The sequence below is a fragment of the Anopheles nili genome, chromosome 2 (genome assembly GCF_943737925.1).
Source record: "Anopheles nili chromosome 2, idAnoNiliSN_F5_01, whole genome shotgun sequence".
Lineage (NCBI taxonomy): Eukaryota > Metazoa > Arthropoda > Insecta > Diptera > Culicidae > Anopheles > Anopheles nili.
This window is the reverse complement of record NC_071291.1, coordinates 25368941-25390628: the sequence shown is the minus strand read 5'-3', so window position 1 is coordinate 25390628 and position 21688 is coordinate 25368941. Positions and strand designations below refer to the sequence as shown.

General features: G+C 48.0%; 6 protein-coding genes across 6 annotated transcripts; 3 read left to right on the top strand and 3 right to left on the bottom strand.

Annotated features, from left to right (window-relative positions):
• The first annotated feature begins 905 nt into the window (after window positions 1–905).
• On the top strand, window positions 906–2582 carry LOC128730294 (serine protease inhibitor 77Ba). The gene is made up of 5 exons (XM_053823332.1): window positions 906–1061; window positions 1229–1428; window positions 1504–1783; window positions 1864–2226; window positions 2310–2582. The coding sequence occupies exons 1-5, from the start codon at window positions 906–908 to the stop codon at window positions 2580–2582; spliced, it is 1272 nt and encodes a 423-aa protein (XP_053679307.1).
• A 122-nt stretch (window positions 2583–2704) lies between these two features.
• LOC128720646 (GPN-loop GTPase 2) lies at window positions 2705–3616 on the bottom strand. The gene has a single exon (XM_053814325.1). It carries the CDS (start codon window positions 3614–3616, stop codon window positions 2705–2707), a length of 912 nt encoding a protein of 303 aa, XP_053670300.1.
• Window positions 3617–4165: 549 nt separating this feature from the next.
• Window positions 4166–7067, top strand: LOC128721882 (alpha-soluble NSF attachment protein). The gene is made up of 6 exons (XM_053815683.1): window positions 4166–4257; window positions 4615–4801; window positions 4871–5002; window positions 5094–5414; window positions 5485–5757; window positions 5875–7067. The coding sequence occupies exons 1-5, from the start codon at window positions 4166–4168 to the stop codon at window positions 5632–5634; spliced, it is 882 nt and encodes a 293-aa protein (XP_053671658.1). The 3' UTR covers window positions 5635–5757; window positions 5875–7067.
• Window positions 7068–9244: 2177 nt separating this feature from the next.
• On the top strand, window positions 9245–11161 carry LOC128730382 (glycoprotein 3-alpha-L-fucosyltransferase A). Its single transcript, XM_053823427.1, has 5 exons — window positions 9245–9339; window positions 9410–9494; window positions 9656–10233; window positions 10309–10492; window positions 10637–11161. Exons 1-5 carry the CDS (start codon window positions 9251–9253, stop codon window positions 11159–11161), a joined length of 1461 nt encoding a protein of 486 aa, XP_053679402.1. The 5' UTR covers window positions 9245–9250.
• An 856-nt stretch (window positions 11162–12017) lies between these two features.
• On the bottom strand, window positions 12018–15807 carry LOC128720427 (probable DNA mismatch repair protein Msh6). Its single transcript, XM_053814097.1, has 4 exons — window positions 15085–15807; window positions 12456–14999; window positions 12223–12378; window positions 12018–12137 (listed from the first exon to the last, which is right to left on the bottom strand). The coding sequence occupies exons 1-4, from the start codon at window positions 15805–15807 to the stop codon at window positions 12018–12020; spliced, it is 3543 nt and encodes a 1180-aa protein (XP_053670072.1).
• Window positions 15808–16630: 823 nt separating this feature from the next.
• On the bottom strand, window positions 16631–21014 carry LOC128730840 (broad-complex core protein isoforms 1/2/3/4/5). The gene is made up of 4 exons (XM_053823921.1): window positions 20856–21014; window positions 20410–20727; window positions 19018–20330; window positions 16631–18935 (listed from the first exon to the last, which is right to left on the bottom strand). The coding sequence occupies exons 1-4, from the start codon at window positions 21012–21014 to the stop codon at window positions 18389–18391; spliced, it is 2337 nt and encodes a 778-aa protein (XP_053679896.1). The 3' UTR covers window positions 16631–18388.
• Between the last annotated feature and the right edge of the window lie 674 nt (window positions 21015–21688).

Sequence of the window (21688 nt, the reverse complement as noted above, 5' to 3'; positions counted from 1 at the left end):
CTTTGATTTGGGTGCCGGAAATGAAACGATCGTTTCAACGATCGTTTTTTTTTGCATTTGCACTTATGCAATCGCCATTCAGGGCACCTGGATTTTCCGACCGTGTTCGCGATCGTTGGTGTATTTGAGTTCGTTAACCACAAACTTGCATACAATGGTACCCGTGCCAATTGAGATAAGTGAGATAAAATTAATGTTTGGGTGATGTTTGATGACATGGTCATGGACGGCTAGACTGTGGCGCTTCCGCTTCATTTCTAAACAAGTGGCACTTCTCCGAGAGACACTCAAAGCCACAAACAAAACACGTCCAAAGCGCACCGGCCGGAAAAAAAACCCGTACCCGGGTGTAACGTATGCGGCTCAGCAATTACCGTAGCTTTGCAATTATCCACAGTTGCACCTCGTGCAGTTGCATCTCAGGGCTTGATGTAGTGGCCGGGTAAAGTGGGTCATGACCTTGTGCCGATCGGCCGGATCCTAGCAGACGAGATTCCTTGGCGCTGAGTGGTGCTAGCGAATCGTAACCGATCGATAAAAAAACCATCCCTTGCCCAGTGGCCGCTTCGGACCGGTGCGCTTGCACAAATGACCGTCCCAAGGTAAAGCTGTGCTGGCCCACGTTTGTGTGCGTACGATGCGGCCAAAAAGTCACCAAAAATAACATTAGATAATAGAAGGTTAATGCCGGCAATGTACCCCGCAGAAGAATGCTACGGTTGAGGCCAGCGTCAAACCGGAATCAAAATACCGGTTTTTGTATTTATTCATACATATTCCATCCCCTCCCCCTCCAACCCCCTTTCACCCTTGTGCTGGTTGCCGTTTGCTACTGTCGCGCTGGTCAGACGATGTGCTTGGGACGAGGATGGCTTTTTGTTATTCTCTTGCAGACAGTCAGCATCATGGGACGGTTTGTGAGCGGATGTGTGGTGTTTTGTTTGGTGATAACATTAGCGAGGAGTCAAAATGGGGCCGGGTCACTTTCCACGCCGACCGTCGATGCGGGCGTGGAGAGATTACAGCAAAGTGCGCAGAAATTTGCCTTGCAATTCTACCAGGTGAGCACCCGGCAGGATCTGTGAGGAGACGTTCCGAGCCGATCGTCTAACTGCGAGGACTACGGTGGCGAGTTTTCGGACGCAGCCGATAGCGTCTGACCTTGGGAGGATTGTGTTTGAAGCGTGTCTTGTTTTCTTCGTTGTACGATTCGTTTCCTTTCCGCTAGTACGTCACGGAACTGGTGGACTACAATCCGAACGTGACGACAACCAACATCATTGTGTCTCCATTTTCGGCGTGGAACTTGCTGCTTCTAATAACGGAAGGTGCATCCGGGAGAACGCTCGACGAGCTGTTGGTCGCCCTGGATGTTCAGCGACAGGAGCAAATTCGCAGCTATTATAAGCCGTTTGTGCAGAGTTTCAGGTGAGATTTAACGACGAACGGTTGACTAAAAAGTCACAAAGAGAAGGTGTTAAATACATCTTTGCAAATTTGTAGCCTACCTGATCGTGATGTGCAGCTGGCAGCGGCACAATACGTCATCACCGACGAAAACCGGCCGGTGTCGAAGGATTTTGAAACGAGCTTGGAAAATTTCTACAACCCCAGCATACTGCAGCCGATGAATTTTGCTGATCGCATGCAAACTTACGAGCGAGTTAATCGGCTCGTGTCGGATGCGACAAATGGCCATATACCCAAGGCGATCGAGCTGAGCGATCTTGAGGAAGCACGCTTGATCATGCTCTCGGTCCTGTTCTTCCAAGGCCAATGGACGGTAAGAGTGTAAGCCGTTGACGGTGTCTTTGGTGGGAAATATATTAGCACCATTTTCTTCTTTTGGGGGTTATGTTGCAGGTTCCCTTCAATAGATCGTTCACTACCAAGGTTCCGTTTTATGACGAAAACGACCAGGCTATCGGTATGGTAGAAATGATGTTCCAGAGAGGTATTTTCCCGTTCGCTGGCTACAAAGAACTAGATGCACAAATTTTGGAACTACCGTACGGCGCTAACAAGAGACTTACAATGCTGCTTATAATGCCCCGAAAGGGTGTTCCGCTGGTCGAAGTTATTCGTAAGCTCACACAGCACGGCATGGATCGCGTTTTTGAGGAGCTAGATCGCAGCATGGAGGATTTTGATGACGACGAAGTAGAAGTGCATTTACCTAAGTTTGAGTTTAATTCGGATTATAATTTGATTCCAATTTTGAACCAGGTACAGTACCACTTTTAAATTTCGATTCCTTTTTTTAACTGCACGGCAATTAATGCATGTCTTTTTTCTCCTTCGTCCTTTAGATGGGAATCAAGGAAGCGTTTGACTCTGGGTCGGCCAATTTTGGTAAAATATCTGATTTGAATGCGGTTTACGTTAGCAGCGTTATACAGCAAACCAAAATTATAGTCAACGAAGAAGGCACCATGACGGCCGCCGTAACGACTGGTGTGTTTGCCAACAAGGCAACACCGCCACGTTTTCTTGCCAATCGGCCGTTCGGTTTCATGATCGTCAATCGGCAACAGCGAACGATACTGTTTGCTGGACAAGTCAAGAGGCCCGATTTGGTTTAAGCATTTAGTATCTGATGGTAGCATTCTAGAGCGTTCTACCATGGGATCTTTCGGAATGAAGTAAAAAGGCGGGGGATTTGAAATAAACTTGGCTTTACCGGAACAAATTAAATATGACTATATTAACTTAAATAAGGATCAATATCGTGCTCCATCCGGTCCGATTCTGTTTCTGCTCCAACGGCACATGCTAGTAGTGTGTTGATGTTCTTCTCTTCTCCAGCTCCGTACACGTAGCCATTCGCTTTATCTATCGCGTTTTTAAGTCTCAGTAGACTGTTATCACGAGAAGAATCTAGCAGCAGGAAGGACACCAAACTATAGTCTTCTACCATGGAAACAATAGCGGCATTTAGTTGAGTAAATTTTTTCCCAAAGCTACTCGTTTCCATGCACTCCAGCAAATAGCTTAGATCTAATACTTCGGTGTAAAAGTCTACATTGAAAGGAAGTTTTGCTTCATGATCCTTCAACTGGTCGGCTTTGCTGAGCACATTGACGTGTGGCAGGCCCATCTGCAGCATCGTGTGCAGAGACAGCAACAGGCACGAAATAAATTTGTACGGTTCGGCACAATAGTGCGACTCGACAAGATGAACGGTACAAAGATGATACCCAAGCTGCTCTAGTTTGGCAAAGATGTTTTTGAGCGCATTGTTGTGCGTGAAGAGCTCCACCTGGCCCGGACAATCGAAAATAAAGTAGTTGCTGTCGATGCTCTTCAGTTGATCCAGCAACCATTGGAAGTTTGTTTCGAGAAACTCTACACAGTAGATTAGTGCGCCATTCGGGCCAAGCGCAAACTGTTCCATTGCATCCTGTACCGTGATGAGCTGCATGATATCGACAGCGCTCGTATACTCCATGTTGTCGTTGGCAGGATCCAGGTTGACGACGGTTGCTTTGCGGCCGATTTTTTCAAGGAACTTTTGCATTTTATGGCAGTAGCTAGTTTTACCTGCACCTGGTGGTCCGATGACCAGTTGGCCGTATAGAGGTGACTTTGTCCGTAGTTTTACTAGTGAATTCTGCATTATGTTTTGGGGTCTAGAAACCAATGAGACTAGGAACCAATAAAAATGGTCCTAGTTTTGATTTGTTTACTGGTTTGTTTACAACACAGTATTGTTGTGACAGCTGGAAATATTCCGGCACAGGGTGCTCTGTACATGTATCGTTTTTTTTAAAAGAATTGTTGTTTTGGAATGATTTAGAAAAAACTTTTATGTTAATAAAAAAATGCATAACATTGAAGATTCATTTTAATTTCGTTCGTAATATACTTAGTAAACCGTAGTTCGAAACGATACGAATTTGAAACGGCCCAAATGTGACGTTCCTATCTCTTTGACAGCTCTCTCTGGTATTGGATGGCTCAACGTCGCAAGCTACAAAAAATGCAAGCAAGTCCAAGGAACGAAAAATCAATAATACAGCTTTGCTCTCAATAATTTGCTCTCGTCCAAAGTCGAGGTCCGTGTTGCGAGCCAGGAACAATCTTAAGAAATACGCATACGCATCGTGCAGTGTACATTGTCAAGTGTTAATATTATTGCGTCGAATAAACAAGAAACGTGAACGCCATGGCAGATAATGAACAAAAGGCGATGCAGTTGATTGCGGAAGCTGAAAAGAAACTGAATTCATCGAAAGGTTTCTTTGGTTCCCTATTCGGGTAGGTCCAGGCATTGTCCCCTATCATACATTGGCACTGTGTAGCTGGCTATCGAGATTGTGAAATCATATAGAAAACAGGTGACTCATACTGACTGTTTTGCGTACGGAACTAGAGGTCACCTTACTGGATTTCCCTTTTTGCCCGTGTCATATTGTGCATGAGGGTGGCTCCCACCTCGACGTATACACGCCCCTGGATAAAGGGTGCTCTTTGTATTGCCCCATCCCGCGGGAGGGATCCTATGTGCGGCGCACTGTGGAGCACAAACTAAAAGACAATCAATAAAGCGTTCTAATCCTTTTACGCCGTCATCATCGTTCGGTGATGGCATTTGTTTCTTTTCATCACCCTTAGCGGTGGTTCTAATAAGGTGGAAGATGCCGTGGAATGTTACCAGCGGGCTGCGAATATGTTTAAAATGGCCAAAAAATGGAGCCAAGCTGGGTCGGCCTTTTGCGAAGCAGCTAATCTGCACGCGAAAGCTGGCAGTCGACACGATGCCGCAACCAACTACGTGGATGCATCTAACTGCTACAAGAAGGTAAGCTATCGAATACTCTGCTACACTATCAAGTAACGCAATTGTGCTCTTTCATGATGTTGCTTGTAGACCGATCCAAACGAAGCCGTCAATTGCCTGCTAAAGGCCATCGATATATACACGGATATGGGAAGGTTCACGATGGCCGCAAAGCATCACCAGAGCATTGCGGAGATGTATGAAAATGAGGCAAACGATTTGGTATGTACATGTCCAGTGAAACGTTCAAAAAGGCGATGAGACTGGTTGGTTAATTGTGTGTATACTTCTTTACATTTTGTAACTTCCACAGCAACGAGCGGTGCAGCATTACGAACAGGCGGCGGATTATTTCAAAGGTGAAGAATCCACCAGTTCGGCTAACAAATGCATGCTGAAAGTGGCCCAATACGCGGCCCAGTTGGAGGATTATGAAAAGGCGATACAAATCTACGAACAGGTGGCTGGATCGTGTCTGGACAGCTCTTTGCTGAAATATAGCGCCAAAGAGTACTTCTTCCGCGCGGCCCTGTGTCATCTTAGCGTGGATTTGCTGAATGCTCAACATGCGATGGAAAAATACGCACAACAATATCCAGCATTCCAAGACTCACGGGAGTATAAGCTTGTGAAGGTACGGTTACTTGTTGGACTTGAATTCAGGTTCGTTTAATAGTTTAAATGATTGCCGTTTTTCCTATTAGACTCTCTGCGAACATTTGGAGGAACAAAACGTGGATGGATTTACCGAGGCAGTCAAGGAGTACGACAGTATCTCAAGGCTGGACCAATGGTACACCACTATTCTGCTGCGAATCAAGAAGCAAGCTAATGACAACCCGGATCTGCGATAAGCTGTTTTCCTGCATCTCTATTGCGAATGCATGGTATTGGTATTTTTGACGTACCGTCGTAAAAATCGAAAACTGTGCCGTCGTAACACCCTAGCCGCCGTTTAGTTTTTGGGCCGTATTTCGGTTTGTACATCGATTTTATTATCTTGTTTATAATTTGTTCAAAAATGTGTATTCCTTAAAATTGTGCTGCGTTCGTTCACCTGATACATTCTTTCTTTCCCTTTTTTGCGGTACCAGTGGTGCGGTGCGGCACGGAAACTTTTAAACTCATCAATCCCACTGGATTTAAAGGACAAACAACAATTTTACCTTCTATTAAAAACCAAGTACGATTGACAAAGCACTCTTCGCTAAGCACAGTAAGCTGTATAAAAATATATATCGAAGCCACCCCTAGCGTAATAACAACGAGTCATCAATCCCGTTTAGCCAGGATCGTTCCTGGGATTCCGTTTGCTCTGTTAACGGCGTCTGCTATTGATTTACATACGTAGAGTGTTATTCTAGCAAGCTTATTATATTTTTGTTAATACAGTTAAGCCGCACTAGGTACTAAGACGTTAAGCATTACGCATCTAAGTAACGGCATACGAGCGTGATTATATCGAGTGAAATTTGGGCGGAATTGGCGTATCTCGCGTTCCGATGGCTTACAAGCACATCGTTCGGTTCTGTAAAGCTTTTGTCGTGTTTCGTCATAATCGCAAACTTGTTTGTATGATTTTCTTGCAAAGGACATATTCTGCATGCCACAGATGGTAAGTCGTCGTTAAATAGGCTAGTGAATGCGAACCTTGCTATCTGCGTTGCAGGCTGACGAGCGAGCGTAACCTCCGCAAGAGCCGGTTCCTCGTCCATTGTGCAAAATGTGCTCGCGTTTGTTGCTGAAACAGAGGCATTAACAAGTAATAGTAACGATTTACTGCGAAATTCGAAATAGAGCAAAGACGTAGACATCATAAATAAAGACCGTATCTTACACCCAGAGGAACGCGCCGCAAGTTAGGGTCAATCACATTGTTACTAAAATATATCTATATACGTGGAGTGCGCCGGCACTTGTGAAAATTGCCACGGGAAAATTACCATACAAGAATTCATTCGAGAACGTTTCGTTCCCAGAAAAGGAACTCCCGTGACAAGCGAATGGCATCAGTATGATTGAAAAGACGGTATCAAGACCGAGCGACTATAGTGAAGCGTTCATTAGGCCTGATAATGGAAATCTGGTATCATCACTTTCTTGCAAATACATTAAACTATTACTACTGTAAACCAAGAGGAATCATAGAAGCATCCTCGGTAAAAAAGCGATAAGGAACAGCGAAGTGCGTGAAAGGACAGTAAAATAGTAAACTATACTAACGATTACATGTTTCCAATTGAATTGCAATAACAAACTACCGTGAATAAAGTCAATAAAATAAAATCAGCGCTATAAACAAATGTCGCGTGTATGCTATTGAGTTCATATAGAAAATCATCCAAACTTAGCATTTCCAATATTGAATCTAATTCTTTATGCCATTTGGCCCAATCCAACGGAATGATCACGCGAATGAACAATCTACAGATCAACAGCCACAATGCACGAGCATCTCTGCGCACAACCCTGAAAAGCCCTAACGAACATCCTTCCCGCAAGCAACCGTGCAAGGTGGGGTTGTGCAAGGATTTTCCACCCCTCGGTCCCTGCGAGCAGACGCACGTCAACAGTCATGCCGCACGCACACCAATACCTCGTTACAGGAGGCACCCAAAGGTCCTGCAATGGTCCCCTCCCATGTACCGCTCTTTCCCTCTTTTGCATTGAACCAACTGCCTCGCAGTCTGTTGCGACTGTTGCTTTCTCTCTTTCCCGTGCTGTAGCCGAATATATCAAGGATTACACTGCCTCCTGTGTGTTTGCGCCAGGAGTGTTTCGGAACGGGAGGGCAACGTGCGATATGGTTTTTGCATGCGCACGTGTGTTCATACGTAGCTGTGCGCGAGACAGTGTAGTAGTGAGCTCGAGCAAAGGACTAAGGATAATAATACAAAGTTCCATTTTCACCCTTGCGTAGGGAAAACTACGGAAAAAGCCCTACCAAGAGAGAGAGAGAGAGATCGAGTTGTCATCGGTTTGGACGGTCGATCCGGTCGGAGGGTTCGGTAAAAATGTGCCCGTTGTCGCGGGTTGAGTACGTGTCCGACACAACCGCCTCCTAGAAACGAAATTATACAGCACGGATCAAAACATTTCCTCAACCCGGGGCTAAAGGACGGCTTCCAAAATCAAGCGAACGAACTTTCGCAAACTTCATCATCCAGTGCGTACCGGAAATCACTGGTTTCCGATTGTTACTAGAAAAAATCGCGGTTCCCAAAGCCTCCTTCGCGGTCTGGAAAAGAGAGCCTGCGAGAGCCTGTTTACCGAAGCGCAGGGAGAAGGGGGGAGGGGGGACGACGATAAAAAAGGATAATTATGAAACCGTCTGTCGGAAGGGACTGTGCACAAAATATAGTGTTCCCCCGATTGCTGCGATTACGGATGCGAGTTCCAGCCTGCAAGTCCAATCTTTTAACAAGTTGTCGGTGCTAGTGTACTAAAAAAGGCGTGAAATTATTGCAATTACCTCGGCAGCCTATTGGCTATCGGAATTGCGTTACACAAGTGTGAAACGAACTAAGCGAACGGCTTACGCCCTTGATGCGCAACGAGTACGATTAAAAACGTGTACAACGTGTTACAAAGCTTAAAACTAGCTCGTGGCGTGAGGCAGATTTGATAGTTTTTGCTCTGTGATCCACTACGGTGCAGCTTCCTGGACCGTACCGACCGGAGAGGATTCATGTAGATGAGAACCGCCCGATAGTAGCGCTTCACGAACCGTGGGCGGAAGGGAGTGAAAAAAAAAGCTAATCACTGGCCACTAAATGGGACGTTGGTGAACTTTTGGCCGAATTGCACGTAGTTTCGAACCATTGCGGAACATTAGACAATCGAAGGTGACAGCCATTATTCTAGTTCAGTGTCGTTCGTCAGATTGAATGATGAAAATTGGGGAGGGAAAAATCAACCCCAACGAAAAGATCCGCCAGCGTTCAGTTGGCCGGAGCTAGTGAGATACGTATTAGCAGCTCGACGCCAAAGCCAAAGTATATCGGTACACGTCAACCATCAGCCGGCCACGAAACCGCCCCTTTTGGTCAGAATTTAGAATACCCTACCGTGAGCTCGGTACATCCAGATGCCGATCCAGCGTCAGAAGCCACACAGTGATAATCGAATCATCAGTTGAACCAGCATGCAGCACAGTTACCGCACGAGGGCGCCCAGTGGCGTGTAGTTGCTGCCTCCATGTGCTCGCCAACATCGGCCTGGACCGGAAGAGGAAGACACCGCGTTAAGGTACAGCTCTAGATTAGGAAGCACGCCACGATGCCATTATTCGATTGCCGCAGACCACCGGTCTTGCAGGGAGTCAGTCATCTGTGAACGAACCACATCACATCGCTGCAATAGCCATCAAGTTGGCACACGTTTGAAATATCCACCTCTCGATTGCGAACCCAAAGCTCCATCACCAGAACAACCCCGAAATCAATTACTCAGGCGGGTGGAAATGTATCTATGATGAGACTATCGAAGGTGTCGCCCAAGAAATGTTTTTTTCTCGTTTTATGTTTCGCCGTACTGATACTATTAGTGTTTAATCTAAGGTAACCGCAAATCGATCGTGATCCCGAGACATCCGTAACCTTCTGATTCGTTTCTTTTCCCGCTCAACAGAGACAAGGATTGGAGCTCTAAATCGCCACATGTGCTATATGCGAGGGAAGAATACCAGCTAGATGAAAGTAGCGTACGACATGAGGTACTGTATCGGCATCAGATGAGTGCGTGCAATTAGGCTTGTAGCATATGAAGGGCATGATCATGACCCATGTTCGTTGTTCGTGCGTTGTTTAGCTACAGCTATTAGCTGCTCGAAACCATGAAGATCCATATCAGCAACATGTTTTCATCTCATTGCAGGCGCTATCGGTCACAACGGTGGAAACCGTAGACGCAGCCGTTGGGGGTGAACAGGAGAACGATATCACCGACTACGGGAAATCCCGATCGGACGAGCGTGCGAAGGACACGTTTACCGCGAGTGATCTGCCGTGGTACTTCTCGCAGGGCATGCGATATCCCAAACCGGCACGGCGCAACCGGAAGACCAACAAACGGGTCGCTCGGCTGCTGCCAAGCGAAACGTCCCGTGGAGACCGCATTAGCAACCAGCTCATGTTTGTACCCCCGAACTATGAGACAATCAAGCGAAAGGGCAAACTGAAAACGATCCTGCTGTACAACGGGTTGAGCCCGTGGAACGTAAAAGCCGGCCGGGATGTGTTCCTCAGCTCGAAGTGTCCCGTTTCCACGTGCAGCATAACGGCCCACCGGGAGAAAGCCTCCACGGCCGATTTGGTGCTGTACAAGGATCACTACATCCCGCCATCCGTTCCACGATCGTCCTACCAGATCTACATGATGTACTTCCTGGAATGTCCGTACCACACGCAGCACGTGAAGTACCCGGACGTGTTTAACTGGACCGCGACGTACAGGTATGGCGCCAGTGGTGACGTAGAACAAACCATGCTAGAACTAATAACGGTCTTTTTGATCATGGTTCTCATTAGAAAAGACAGTGATATTGTGGCCCCGTACGAGAAGTGGGAATACTTTGACCCACGTATCAGGCAGGTGGAGCAGGACCGGAACTATGCGCTCAACAAGACGCGCAAAGTGGCCTGGTTTGTTTCAAACTGTGGCGCACGCAATGGACGCCTTCAATACGCGCATGAGCTACAGAAATATATCCAGGTGAGTGGGGTAAAGTGTTCTTATCGCTGATGGAGAAAAAATAAGCGAGAGAAACGACTCGTCGTTGATTGCACGTGCGTCTCGTGCAACTTTAAATCCAATGTGTGAAAATCGCTCAACTAATTCCATGTCACTATTTTGCAGGTCGATATTTATGGTGCCTGTGGAACGTTCAAGTGCTCGCGAAGTACCGCGGAGCGCTGCTTCGAGATACTGGACCGTGACTACAAGTTTTATCTCGCCTTCGAAAATTCCAACTGCAAGGACTACATCACGGAGAAGTTCTTCGTCAATGCCTTAACACGCAATGTGCTGCCGATCGTGATGGGTGCTCGGCCGGAGGACTACGAGGCCAGTTCGCCTCAGAAGTCCTACATCCACGTGGACGAGTTCGGCTCCCCCAAGGAGCTGGCTGAGTATCTGCATCTGCTCGACCGCAATGACGAGCTATACAACTCGTACTTCAAGTGGAAAGGTACGGGAGAGTTCATCAACACCTACTATTGGTGTCGGGTGTGTGCGATGCTACACGACGAGGCCTCCTTCCGGAAACCAAAATCGTACGATGACGTCAACGAATGGTGGCGCGGACCGGGCGTCTGTACCAACGGGTCCTGGCGCAACTACCGAGCGCGCAATCCAGAGAAACCCGTTGCAGACAGTCGATGAATTCGGACGCACCAGAACGTTTGCTGTGGGAGGTATTCTGTGCAGAAGCAGGAAAAGGCTCAAGGGAGTTGACAGAAGGGCCTGCCGGATCCTTACATTTACTTTCATTCCAATTTGCATCGGTATTATGCAACTCCGCAAGGAGACGAACGCAGACGTTTATTATAGCAAAGTTCCTTTCAATGATACGCACGTGGAGTGCGGCGCGATGTCCACGTGCGTGATACCATAGGATAATTTTTGGTAGCCTCATGAAACAAATTTCCCGAAGGGGTACCAGGTTATTTAGCTGATTATTTATTACATTTTGACGAGGTAACATGGGGAACGTGACAACTTATCACTCAGTATTCGAACTGGCGGCTTTTGGAGGATGGATTAGATAAGCGCGTTAGGATAGCAACCAGAAGCATCAGTAGCGGCAGTAACGAGGAAACAGTGCTTTAAGTTCCTTCCAGAATAATGACAAAGCAAACGCTGCAGAATACTGGGATGGAAAAATAGCCGGCAGAAACGACTCGTTTCTTAGCCATTGAACCATTTCAAACGCGACGCAAGTGGGATGAAGCTGCGGAAAAGAATTTCCTTCTTTGTCCCGCCGCCTGTAAGGATATTATGTTATTTAAACTATTTTTCAAATACATTGTCTTTTTTGATGTAGATAAAACTAAAACAAAATGTAGATATTCTTTTTTTCGGATGTCATGCAGAAAAACAAGCCATTTTTGATCCCGCTTCATATTTGTACTTATGGCACCGTCTTATAAGCTACACGTATACAGACAGAAATTCAGAAATCTTACTCAAGGCTGATCTAAAGGGGAAAATACAATTACGGCTACTCATATGTTTGAGCCTAAAATCGGCAACTCTTCAGCTTGGCGACGAGATCCTTGATCTCACTTTGGGGAGATTTCTTCAGTAGCTTCATTAATATCTTACGTTTAAGTGCTTCCGCTTCGACCGTTTTAGAGAGCTTAAAGAGTAGAGAATTGGTGGGGAAGGAAAGAAAAATAATAGTCAATTGTCACTGCATAACATTCTCTAGTTCGTTTGCTCACCTCGTGTGCCCGTTTTATGATAGCCGTGGGCATACCCGCCAGCTTAGCTGCGTTAAACCCGTACGACTTTGGGCAGGCACCTTCAGCATAGCGGTAGAGGAATGTCACCGTCTCCTGTGTAGGATCGTCACCGTCTTCATTTTCCACCATGCAGGCCTGCAATGCACACGAGCAACATGTTAGTTTATCACATAGAAACGAGTTTATTATCGTGGAATCATAGAATTGCTCACCATGTGCCCGAGTGTGATGCGCGGATCATCATGAAAACTGTCGACCAGGTTGTGGTAATGTGTCGAGAAGATCGTGCGACATTTCAGATCCACCAGGAAGTGCACCACGGCACCGGCGACGGCTGTTCCGTCGTAGGTCGCCGTTCCGCGACCCAATTCATCCAACAGCACCAGACTATTCGAGGAGGCGTGCTTCAGAATGGCGGACGTTTCGTTCAGCTCCACCAAAAAGGTGCTGTGACCTGCCATAATATCGTCGCTGGCACCAAGACGCGTGAAAATGCGATCAATAAGCGTCATGCGACAGCTTTCCGCCGGAATACGCGACCCGATCTGTGCCATCACGGCCAACAATCCAACCTGCCGCATGAGAGTACTTTTACCACCCATGTTTGGGCCAGTAAGCAGCACCAGACTGGCAGGTACGCTCGAGTCTCCGCCTATGGATATTCCGTTTGGAATGTAGTTATCCTTCGCCTCACCTTCGACACATGGATGAAAGCCAGCCTCGATTTCGATGATCGGCTTTTGCTTGCCCAAAGGATCCTCTTGTAGCAGCTTCGGCACGCATGTCGCACCTTCCGTGCGGGCATACTCAGCCAGCGAGGTCAGCACATCGAGTGTAGCCACCAGATCGATACACCCTTTCCACATGGCATATTCGAGCGAAAACTTTTCAAAGATTCTTCTGGCCAAATCTTTGAGCACCGCCTTACGGCGATCTTCGAGTTGTATCATCTGTTTGAGGAACTGGCGCGTTTCGTCGGTGTGGAACCGCTTTGCGGCATTCTTGCCCGATTTGGTGCCCTCCAGCGTGTAGCCGTGGTTGGCTTTCTTTGCCTTAGCTTCTGGTACTTCTAGCTGGAAACGCTTCTTGTCGTTGCCGAAGTACTGCACAGTGCAACCGAAAAACTTACACTGTGCCTTGAGGTACTCATCCTGCTCGCTCTTCATATCCTTCATATCCTGCTCGATCGCATCGTACTCCGGGTCGAGCCCTTTCTCCGGCGTAATGCTGCCGCTCTTGAGGGCTTTCTCATGATCGAACGCGTTCTCGAAGAATTCAATCTTCTCCTCCATCGCAGGGAAGGCTCCCGAAGTAGCTTTGGTGTCTGCTTTTTGTGTCAATAATACGAGCAGCTTAGAACTGACGTTTGCGAACAATTCCGGCAGTGCCGTTAACGCACGGAATCCTTTCAGCGTGGCGATAAAATCACTTATTTTTTTCTTGCCGTACGTATGTTCTTCGTACAGGATTGCCCGTTTAGCAGGGCAATTTCCTTTGTTTTGGGGATTCCCGAATCCGTGAACCTGCGCCAGATGACGCTCCATATCCGGCAGTTGGCCTAGAATCGCGCGAACGTCCATCAGCAGGTCCGGCTTCGCAATTAGCTCACTGACCGCTTCCTGGCGCTGTAAGATGACATCCATTTCACAGCTCGGCGCACAGACCCAGTTGTACAACAGGCGCTTGCCAAACTTCGTGCAGGTGTGATCCAATCGTTCCACCAGCGAACTCTCCGATCCGACTAGCTTCAGGTTGTTCATCGTAATCGAATCCAGCACCATGAAGCGCTTGGCTTTCACGGCCCCCTCTAAGCGGCTCGCCACGTCCGTAGCCATTGGCCGCTGTTCGTCGAGTGGCACATATTCCTCGAATATAGCAAGTCCCAGGACCTGCTGATCCAGAAGGCACCGTTGCAGGTACCAAATGCAGCCTCCGAGCGCTTTTAACGCAAGCTGGTACGATTCTTTCGGCGTCAAACCGAGGCTATCCGTGTCATCCATCATGGCACGCAGAACCGGTGGCCATTTGGACGACTCGCTCGCCGGCCCATCGTAGCACATTTCGGCCAGATATTTGAGCGTCTTTTCGCCCAACCAAAATTGGTTGCCATTTGTTAGTGGCTCTCGCTTGACGTTAGCGAGCAGTGTTTTAAAAAGACGCTGCATTCCTTCGGATGACGTACCCGAAGAAAAACGCTCATGAAGTACTAACACCGGTGGGTAGTGTGATAGCAACGTGAGCAAACGAGACTGCTGCGGGTCATCATCGAACTCGCCGAGCTGGAACAATCCGATCGAGGTGTCGATGAAGCAAACTCCGAAGCGACTGCCTGTGCCGTGGCGAACGGTTTCCGCGATGGCCATCATGTAGCGTGGCTGGTGGTTGGTCGTGATGCTCACTTGCTGCCCAAAGACCTCCGTTCCCTTGACCGTAATCTGGCAGATCTCCCGCCGCACAACTTTATCGTACTTGGAGTTGGTCCGTTCGGTTTTGCACCGTTCCTGCATCATCTCGGGAGTTTCGGTTTGTTCCACCCGGGCCACCTTGTAGCCCCGCTCGACGAGTGTTGTCGACATGCGGTCGTACGCTTGCTCGGGAAAGCCAGAGTGGGCAAATTCGCCCTTCATAAACGTAAACCCGAGCTCCTTTACTCCGACCTCGGCGTCCATGTGGTACAGTTCATAAAATTTGCCCACTTTGAAGAATAGAATGCAGTCATAATTTTTGCTCTTGAGTATCCACCATTGTCGCATAGCCTGCAAAAGAGAAAAAACAACAAATTGATTACTACACCCCATCTAAACGCCACAAAGGCTAGAGCTATGGTCATTGGCTCCTTACCGGAGTTAGCGTTTGCAAAAATGATTCCGGCACGAAGAGCGTTCGTTCATCGTACTTTTCGTTTCCGGGTTTGTTGCCGTAAATGTCCTTTATATTTTTAGGCTTCAAAAACTCCAACTGCTGATGCTTCCAGACCATTGGTTCTTCAAGCGCGACGCCTACATCATCGCTCGGTTCATTGATTTTTTCGAGTTTGATCTTTTTCTGCACAGGACCGTCTTCTACCGCATCCATAGGAGACTTTTTCTTTGTTTCTTTATCGTCATCGATCGTTGCGGTTGGGCGTTCAAACGCACTCAACACTGCAATACGCTTTGAGTCTGCCTCGTCCGTAACATTATTGTTATTTTGCTTGTTTTCAATGTTGGCCATGGAATCGTCGTCCCCGCCGTCCTGCTCTGAATTATCTTCGTCATTGAAGATGTTGCGACGACGCTTTTTGCGAGCAACAATCACTTCCTCATCCTCATCATCATTTGAATTGGTTACGGTCTTTTCATCAAAAGCTTTACTCGATTTACCTGCTGATGTTTTCTCAATTTTTACAGCATGTTTTTCCCTTTTCGGAGTATCATTCAAGGGCGTCTTGGCAGCGGCCGGTCGCGCCAGTGAGCTGGTCGGGGTTGATGGATTTGCCGGTTTCTTCGTGCTTGCAGGAGATCGAGCGAAATAGTTGTGCAGTGTATTTGGTGAGCAGGGCACTTTATCTTTGTTTTTAGACATCTTTGCAATCTCTACTAATGCCAAAAATTAGTACCACATAAAATTCACAAACTTTCACGAGATCCAAAACACGAAACACTCGAGTGAGCGCGAATTAGGCTTTTGGCGCGATTTGACGTCTCCGCAAGCATGCTTGCACTGACGTTTCAACGTCGCAGTTGCCAAATTAAAAATGTTAATTCAGCAGCCGTTAAAGAACCGCACAAAATATTCTATTATTATGCAGTTATTTACTTCTTATAACTTTTATTACAAATTTTCAATGCACGGAGTCATAAAAATTTGAAGCTGGATTTTATAAAACCATATAGAATAAATAACGCAAGAATAAAGGTTACAAGGATACGGAGCTCCGACCTCGATTTGACAGCCCTAAGGACTGTCAATAAGCATGGTACATGCGTACGCGGGAAAATATCCGTAATCTGTATCCAGCCCCACGCACATATATTAAAAAAACTTATTTAAAATAATTTATAAAAACTTGTTTCATGTGTGATGAAATAAAAAGGGTAAAAATGTAACTAAGCACTGTTCTATACGTTTGATTAGTGTTGCAGAATAATAACCTCTATAGGTAGAATATTTATTTTTCAACTAGATTTTTACACGCACGAAAAAAAACTATACTGAAGAGTAAGAAAGAATAGAAAAAAGGACTTTACACAAGTAAAAGTATTAGAGGGAGAAAGGGAAATCACACAACTTCTAGAGGGTCTTTGTCACATTATCAAACCATTCACTTTCAAACAGCTGTGCGATTTCCCCAGCCCATTTCTCCTCAGTCCTTTTCTATTCACGTGTACACGTACGTAGACTCCGTTTTTTCGCCTTCCTCACTCCTTGATAATATTGACTAAATTTAATCGATTTTCACCGTGGGCTATATGTTTAGCCCAATTGTTGAAATACACAAGTCGTAATCAACATGAGATTTAAGTTTTGAGCTAGAACGATACAGCACTATCGCCGCCACAACCAAGTCCAGAAATTCCATCCAAAAATATCCTTTGTATATTGAGCAAACATGTTTTATTATAAAAAAAAATTAAAAACTCACGTCATGTTACTTTGGTACGGTATTAGTTTACAAATAATTCTTATGAGTCGGTTCGGCTAGGAGAAATCCATTATTTACTATTCGTGTTTAATTTCATTAAAATTTCACAAATTCATGTAAACCGCTACAGAAGTTTTCACAAGATGAAATATAACATTCCCCACGCTCTCAGCGGTGTGTGATGGAGCGCCTTAGATAGAGGTCGCGGTGTTGATCGTACAGTTGATCATGGTGGTAACATTGAACATAGTCTATAGTACAACACGTGTCTTGCCCGTGCACAGAACGAGGATACACGCGTGTTAAACTACATCTCAAGTAATAACTATATTTTTTAGCCTATCGTTGCTTATGAGAGAAGATTTTGTCTTTTTTTAAGTTTCTGTTTCGTTTCATAAACACTCGTGTTCTTTACCATAAACAAACAACCTCTAGAGTGCGAACTGCAGCTCAGCTTGCCAGCTGTTTCGCACGTTGATTTCGCACGAAGAGGAACCGAAAAGAAAATAAAACGGGTGCGTTAGGGTAAAGACTAGAGCGAACATGCGTAGTTCGAGGCACTTGTGTCGGTGGCTTAGATTAAAATAATAGCTATAGTAGAAATAAATCAAAATACGGTGAAATTATCGTCTCGTTGGAGGAAGGGTAGATATCTAAATGTCTTTCTAGTGGTCAACATTGGGCTGTCCTATCAGCGTAGGTATTGTTGGCAACGGGCCTATCCGTTCGCTTTCGTAGGCACCTTCGGTACTTGTGCCTCTAAACGGTCCTCTCCTTGGCGGTGATTTGAGGTAGTAGTTACACTAGCAGCGAAATATTCCTACTTGGTGTTCTGTTCGTAAGGCACACATGTTAACGGGGCCAGTTTCGAACGGAGAACGTGAGATCCTCTATTTGGCCGGAAGGTTTGGGGTTTGGCTGGTTATGAGTCTAACAGTTTAGTCTGAAGGTTACGAGCGAAGTGGGTTAAGTGAGCGAGAACGAACGGAAACCTTCGTGAAGGACCGATAATGTAAGCACATAATTGCTGGAAATGTGACTGCCCGCAGAAAGATCTTATTCAGAGTTTACAGGTCTATACAAAATATTGTCTTACTATCACAGCTAGGGAACAAGTTTAAGTAAAACCGAACGTACCAAACGTGTGCATCAGTTGAACGCACGTGGTGGAGGATTGTAACCAAAATTGGAACCCAAATTGTAATCAAGAAACAAATAGAAAATCGTGGAAAGAAAGAAGGAAAAAACAAAACCAAAATTCAAATTGAACCGTAAATAGGATACACCGGGAGGATGGGAAGTTTGCTCGATCGGTTCCGTTGTGTGAGCTTTGCCGATCTCGGGTGATCTGCGCGCGGAACGGCGATCAAACGGTGCTCACTATCGTACTATCGTGAAGTTTACTCGTTAACCTAATGTCTTTTTTCAGTGAAAGTTCCCAGCAACTTTCGGTCGAGCTGCCGTCTGCCTAGCGTGTCCTAGCGCGCCCTGAAGGCACCGGAAGCGGAAGAAGGGGCGCATTTAAATGTCTTTGTCAGATTTGATCACGTCCGCATCGCTGCCTTTTCGATCGTCCGCCTTTCCGTCCGGGCATGGTTTCGACGAGTCTCCGGATTCACCGGATGCGCCTCCATCACGCTTGCTGCCGCTCGTGCTCGAACACCTCGCCGGAGATCCCACCGGTTCCGTCACAGAGGAAGATGGCGAGTTCCCGACCGACGAAGCCAGAGCGGCCGCCGAAGCTGTTTGATTGAACAGCAACGCTGCCGATTTGTGGTGCGCCGCGATCGACTGCAACAACGATGGCAGCGGGTTTTGTGAGGTTAGGTTCGCAAGCAAATTGCTCGCCTGCTGCTGCTGTTGCTGCTGTTGGTGGTGATGGTTTAGGATGGCCACGGCCTGCTGTTCGGCCTCCTGCTTTGCCAGCTGGCTGAATGAGTTGGCTTTCGATCGCTTCCGTTTCGTTTCCGGATCGCACGGACTCGGAGTACCCGGGTGGCGATAGGACACGTGCTTCCGCAACGCGTCCTTACTTCGGGACACGTGCGAACATACCTGACAGGCGTACCTGGAATGGCAAAATGGGCAAAAAAGGGGGTTCGTAAAAAGAGAGCCACCGGTTACCGCTGACCGCAGACTGCCAAACTTACCGGACGTTCTGATGAGTTTCCAAGTGCACTCGCAGGTTGTACTGGTTGCTGAGCTGCTTGTTGCAGATACCGCACGTTGCGTACAGCTTCGACGAGGGCGGTTTCTGGGTTGGAGGCTGCTGTTGTGCCTGAGCCTGCTGCTGCTGCTGCATCACCTGCGCCGGATGCGTAATGTGAAGCGTTTTGATGAGATTCTCGTTGGCCCCGCCTGATGATGGAGACGCCAGCGGAAGCAAAGAACCGGGTGTGGCGGTGGGTGAGGACGCCGTCCCGATGGAGGTGGCCGTAGCGATTGGTGAAGCACGCGTGTTCGGGTTGGAAGCCGCGTTTGGGTGTGACGACTCCAGGCTAAAATTTTCCGGCGTCTTCGAAGCGCTCTCATTCGTGAGAAAGTGATGCGCAAGGTACAGGTTCTGGGTGCTACTGACCGGTGTCACTGTAGGTGGCTTGCTGAACAAGCTGAGCGGAAGCTTGCTGCCCTCGGTTGACTGCTTTAGGGTTTCGTAAAGGTTTTCGGCGATTTTCTCCAGTTTTTTGCGCTTGTTGCTAGCGGTGTCCTGTGAGTTGAGCGACTTCCGGGAGCCGGCTCGCACGCTCGTATCCTCCAAACCCGACGCTGGTGGAGTTGGTGTCGATGGTACGGAACCGTACGACTGCTGCAGCTGGTGGATGGTGTCGGAGAGATCTTCCTCCTTCAGCTTCACGCCCAACAACAGTGGTCCATTGTTGAGTTTACAGTCTCGTGTGCTTTCTCCACCAAACATGGCCGACTCCACCATCGCGCGACCGTCACCTGCGGATCCATGCGATACCGTGGAGTTCTGCTGCTGCTGGGAATAGACCGGCCGAATCGGGGTGCTCGAACGGTGCAGGTTTTGATGCTTCTCCTTCAGGGTGTTGCTTTCCGTGTGCAGGTTAAGCTCGTTCATCTTCCAGAGTGCTTCCGCCGACAGCTGGTCGTTTCTTTCGGCTTCGAACCGAGCGTACAAATCACACGCCGCTGAAGACGTCGACGAGGACGATTTAGAAGGTAGACTCGCACCGATGTTACTGTCGTTATGATGATTTGCGACTCCAGAGCCATTGCCACCGTTGGAACCTAAGGCACTTCCGTTCGAACCACCGGAGTTGGTGATCAGATTGAGGGCTTGGGCACCGCCGCGCATCTCGAGCATATCAGCCCCAAACCCGTACGGTCGGGAAAAGAAGCAATCCACCGGTGAGGACACCTTCATCGAGTGGTAGGGCGATGGTACGTCCGAGTCCCGGGACGAGGACCCTTCCGTCGAAGGTGTGCTTGATTTGTTGGGATTCTGGAAGGGCAAGCGAAGGATATCAATGATGAAAAACGGTGGCGAAAGGCAGCACAGCTCGACGAGTTCCTTTACTCACACTGTTGAAATCGGCCAAACCCTTGATGCCGAGCGTCTCCGCCAGGGATAGCAGCACGGATATCTGTGCCTCGTACACGTTCACCTCACCCGAGTACATGAAGGTGATGAGAGCGGCCACGGCGTGATAGGACGCTCCCGGAAGTACCACCACCGGATATTGTGCACCGTCCAGCGTGCGGAAAAGTTCCGAGAAGAACGTGCTACACGCGCTCAGCACAACACGATGAGCCTTGATCTTCTGCCCTTCTGCCATCAGCGTGACGTCTGTCAAGTGTGACTGGTCGAGCAGCAGCGGTAGCGAGCTAAGTAGGCTTGCCTGGCGTTACCAAGGCGTTACGGAACAGTCAATAGGTGGAGAGAGAGAGAGAGAGAGAGAGAATAAAAAGATATGAGGATCTGCGCCATCAAGCGATGAGGGGCGAAGGCGAAGCGTTGCATCCTTACCTGATGATTGTGCCATCGAAGGCAGAACTGCTGCGGACTTGAACTGCCCGCTCCTGCTGGCAGTCTTCCACCTCCACCGCCACCACCACCACCACCACCACCACCCCCGGTGCAGCTACTGGGGCGACCTCCAAGGGGGTGCGTGCTTGCGGCGTCCATTTTTAAAAATAAAGGCCAATTTTAGGTCACTTCTGCGGACGGAAACGGCTGCAATGGCAGAGAATGGCGGGCACCTTAGCAAAAACCGATGCAGTTCATTCCAATGTGCCACTCGATCACACCTCCCACCGCCCCACACTGGGCCCTTCGATCCCTCGCCCGGATCGGCCCTTCGATCGATCGGCTTAGGGCCCACCCCCATTTTCCCGGGCTTCGGGTGCGATATCGACGCGCACATGGCTTTGCCGTTGGCGCCGACGAGTTTTCGCGCGATCGCGAAAATTGTGCGTGCATCTGTGTATCTGTGTGTGGGTGGGTGGGTGTGTGTGCGCGATTTGGCGTGTTTTGTCGCGAAACGGCGTGCCCCGCCAAAGGTGACGTCAGAAGGAGAGAGAGAGCGAGAGAAAGAGGGGAGGAGAGAGAAAGAGAGAAAGAGCGAGATGATCGAAAGGAGGAAAATAACAACGCACCACCCAACCACTTGTTGGGCCGTGACCGTCTGCGTGCGCGGGAATGCGAGCGCGTGAAGAAAAACGGAAAACCCAGGGGGGCCCGGCGGGTTTTCATCCGGACAGCGGCATTGGGGGCTGGGGAGGGGGGAGGGGTCTGTGTCACCCTCGTGTACAACGGCATCGGGCCACTGATACTCGGCAAGGGCCCAGCCGGGCCGAAGG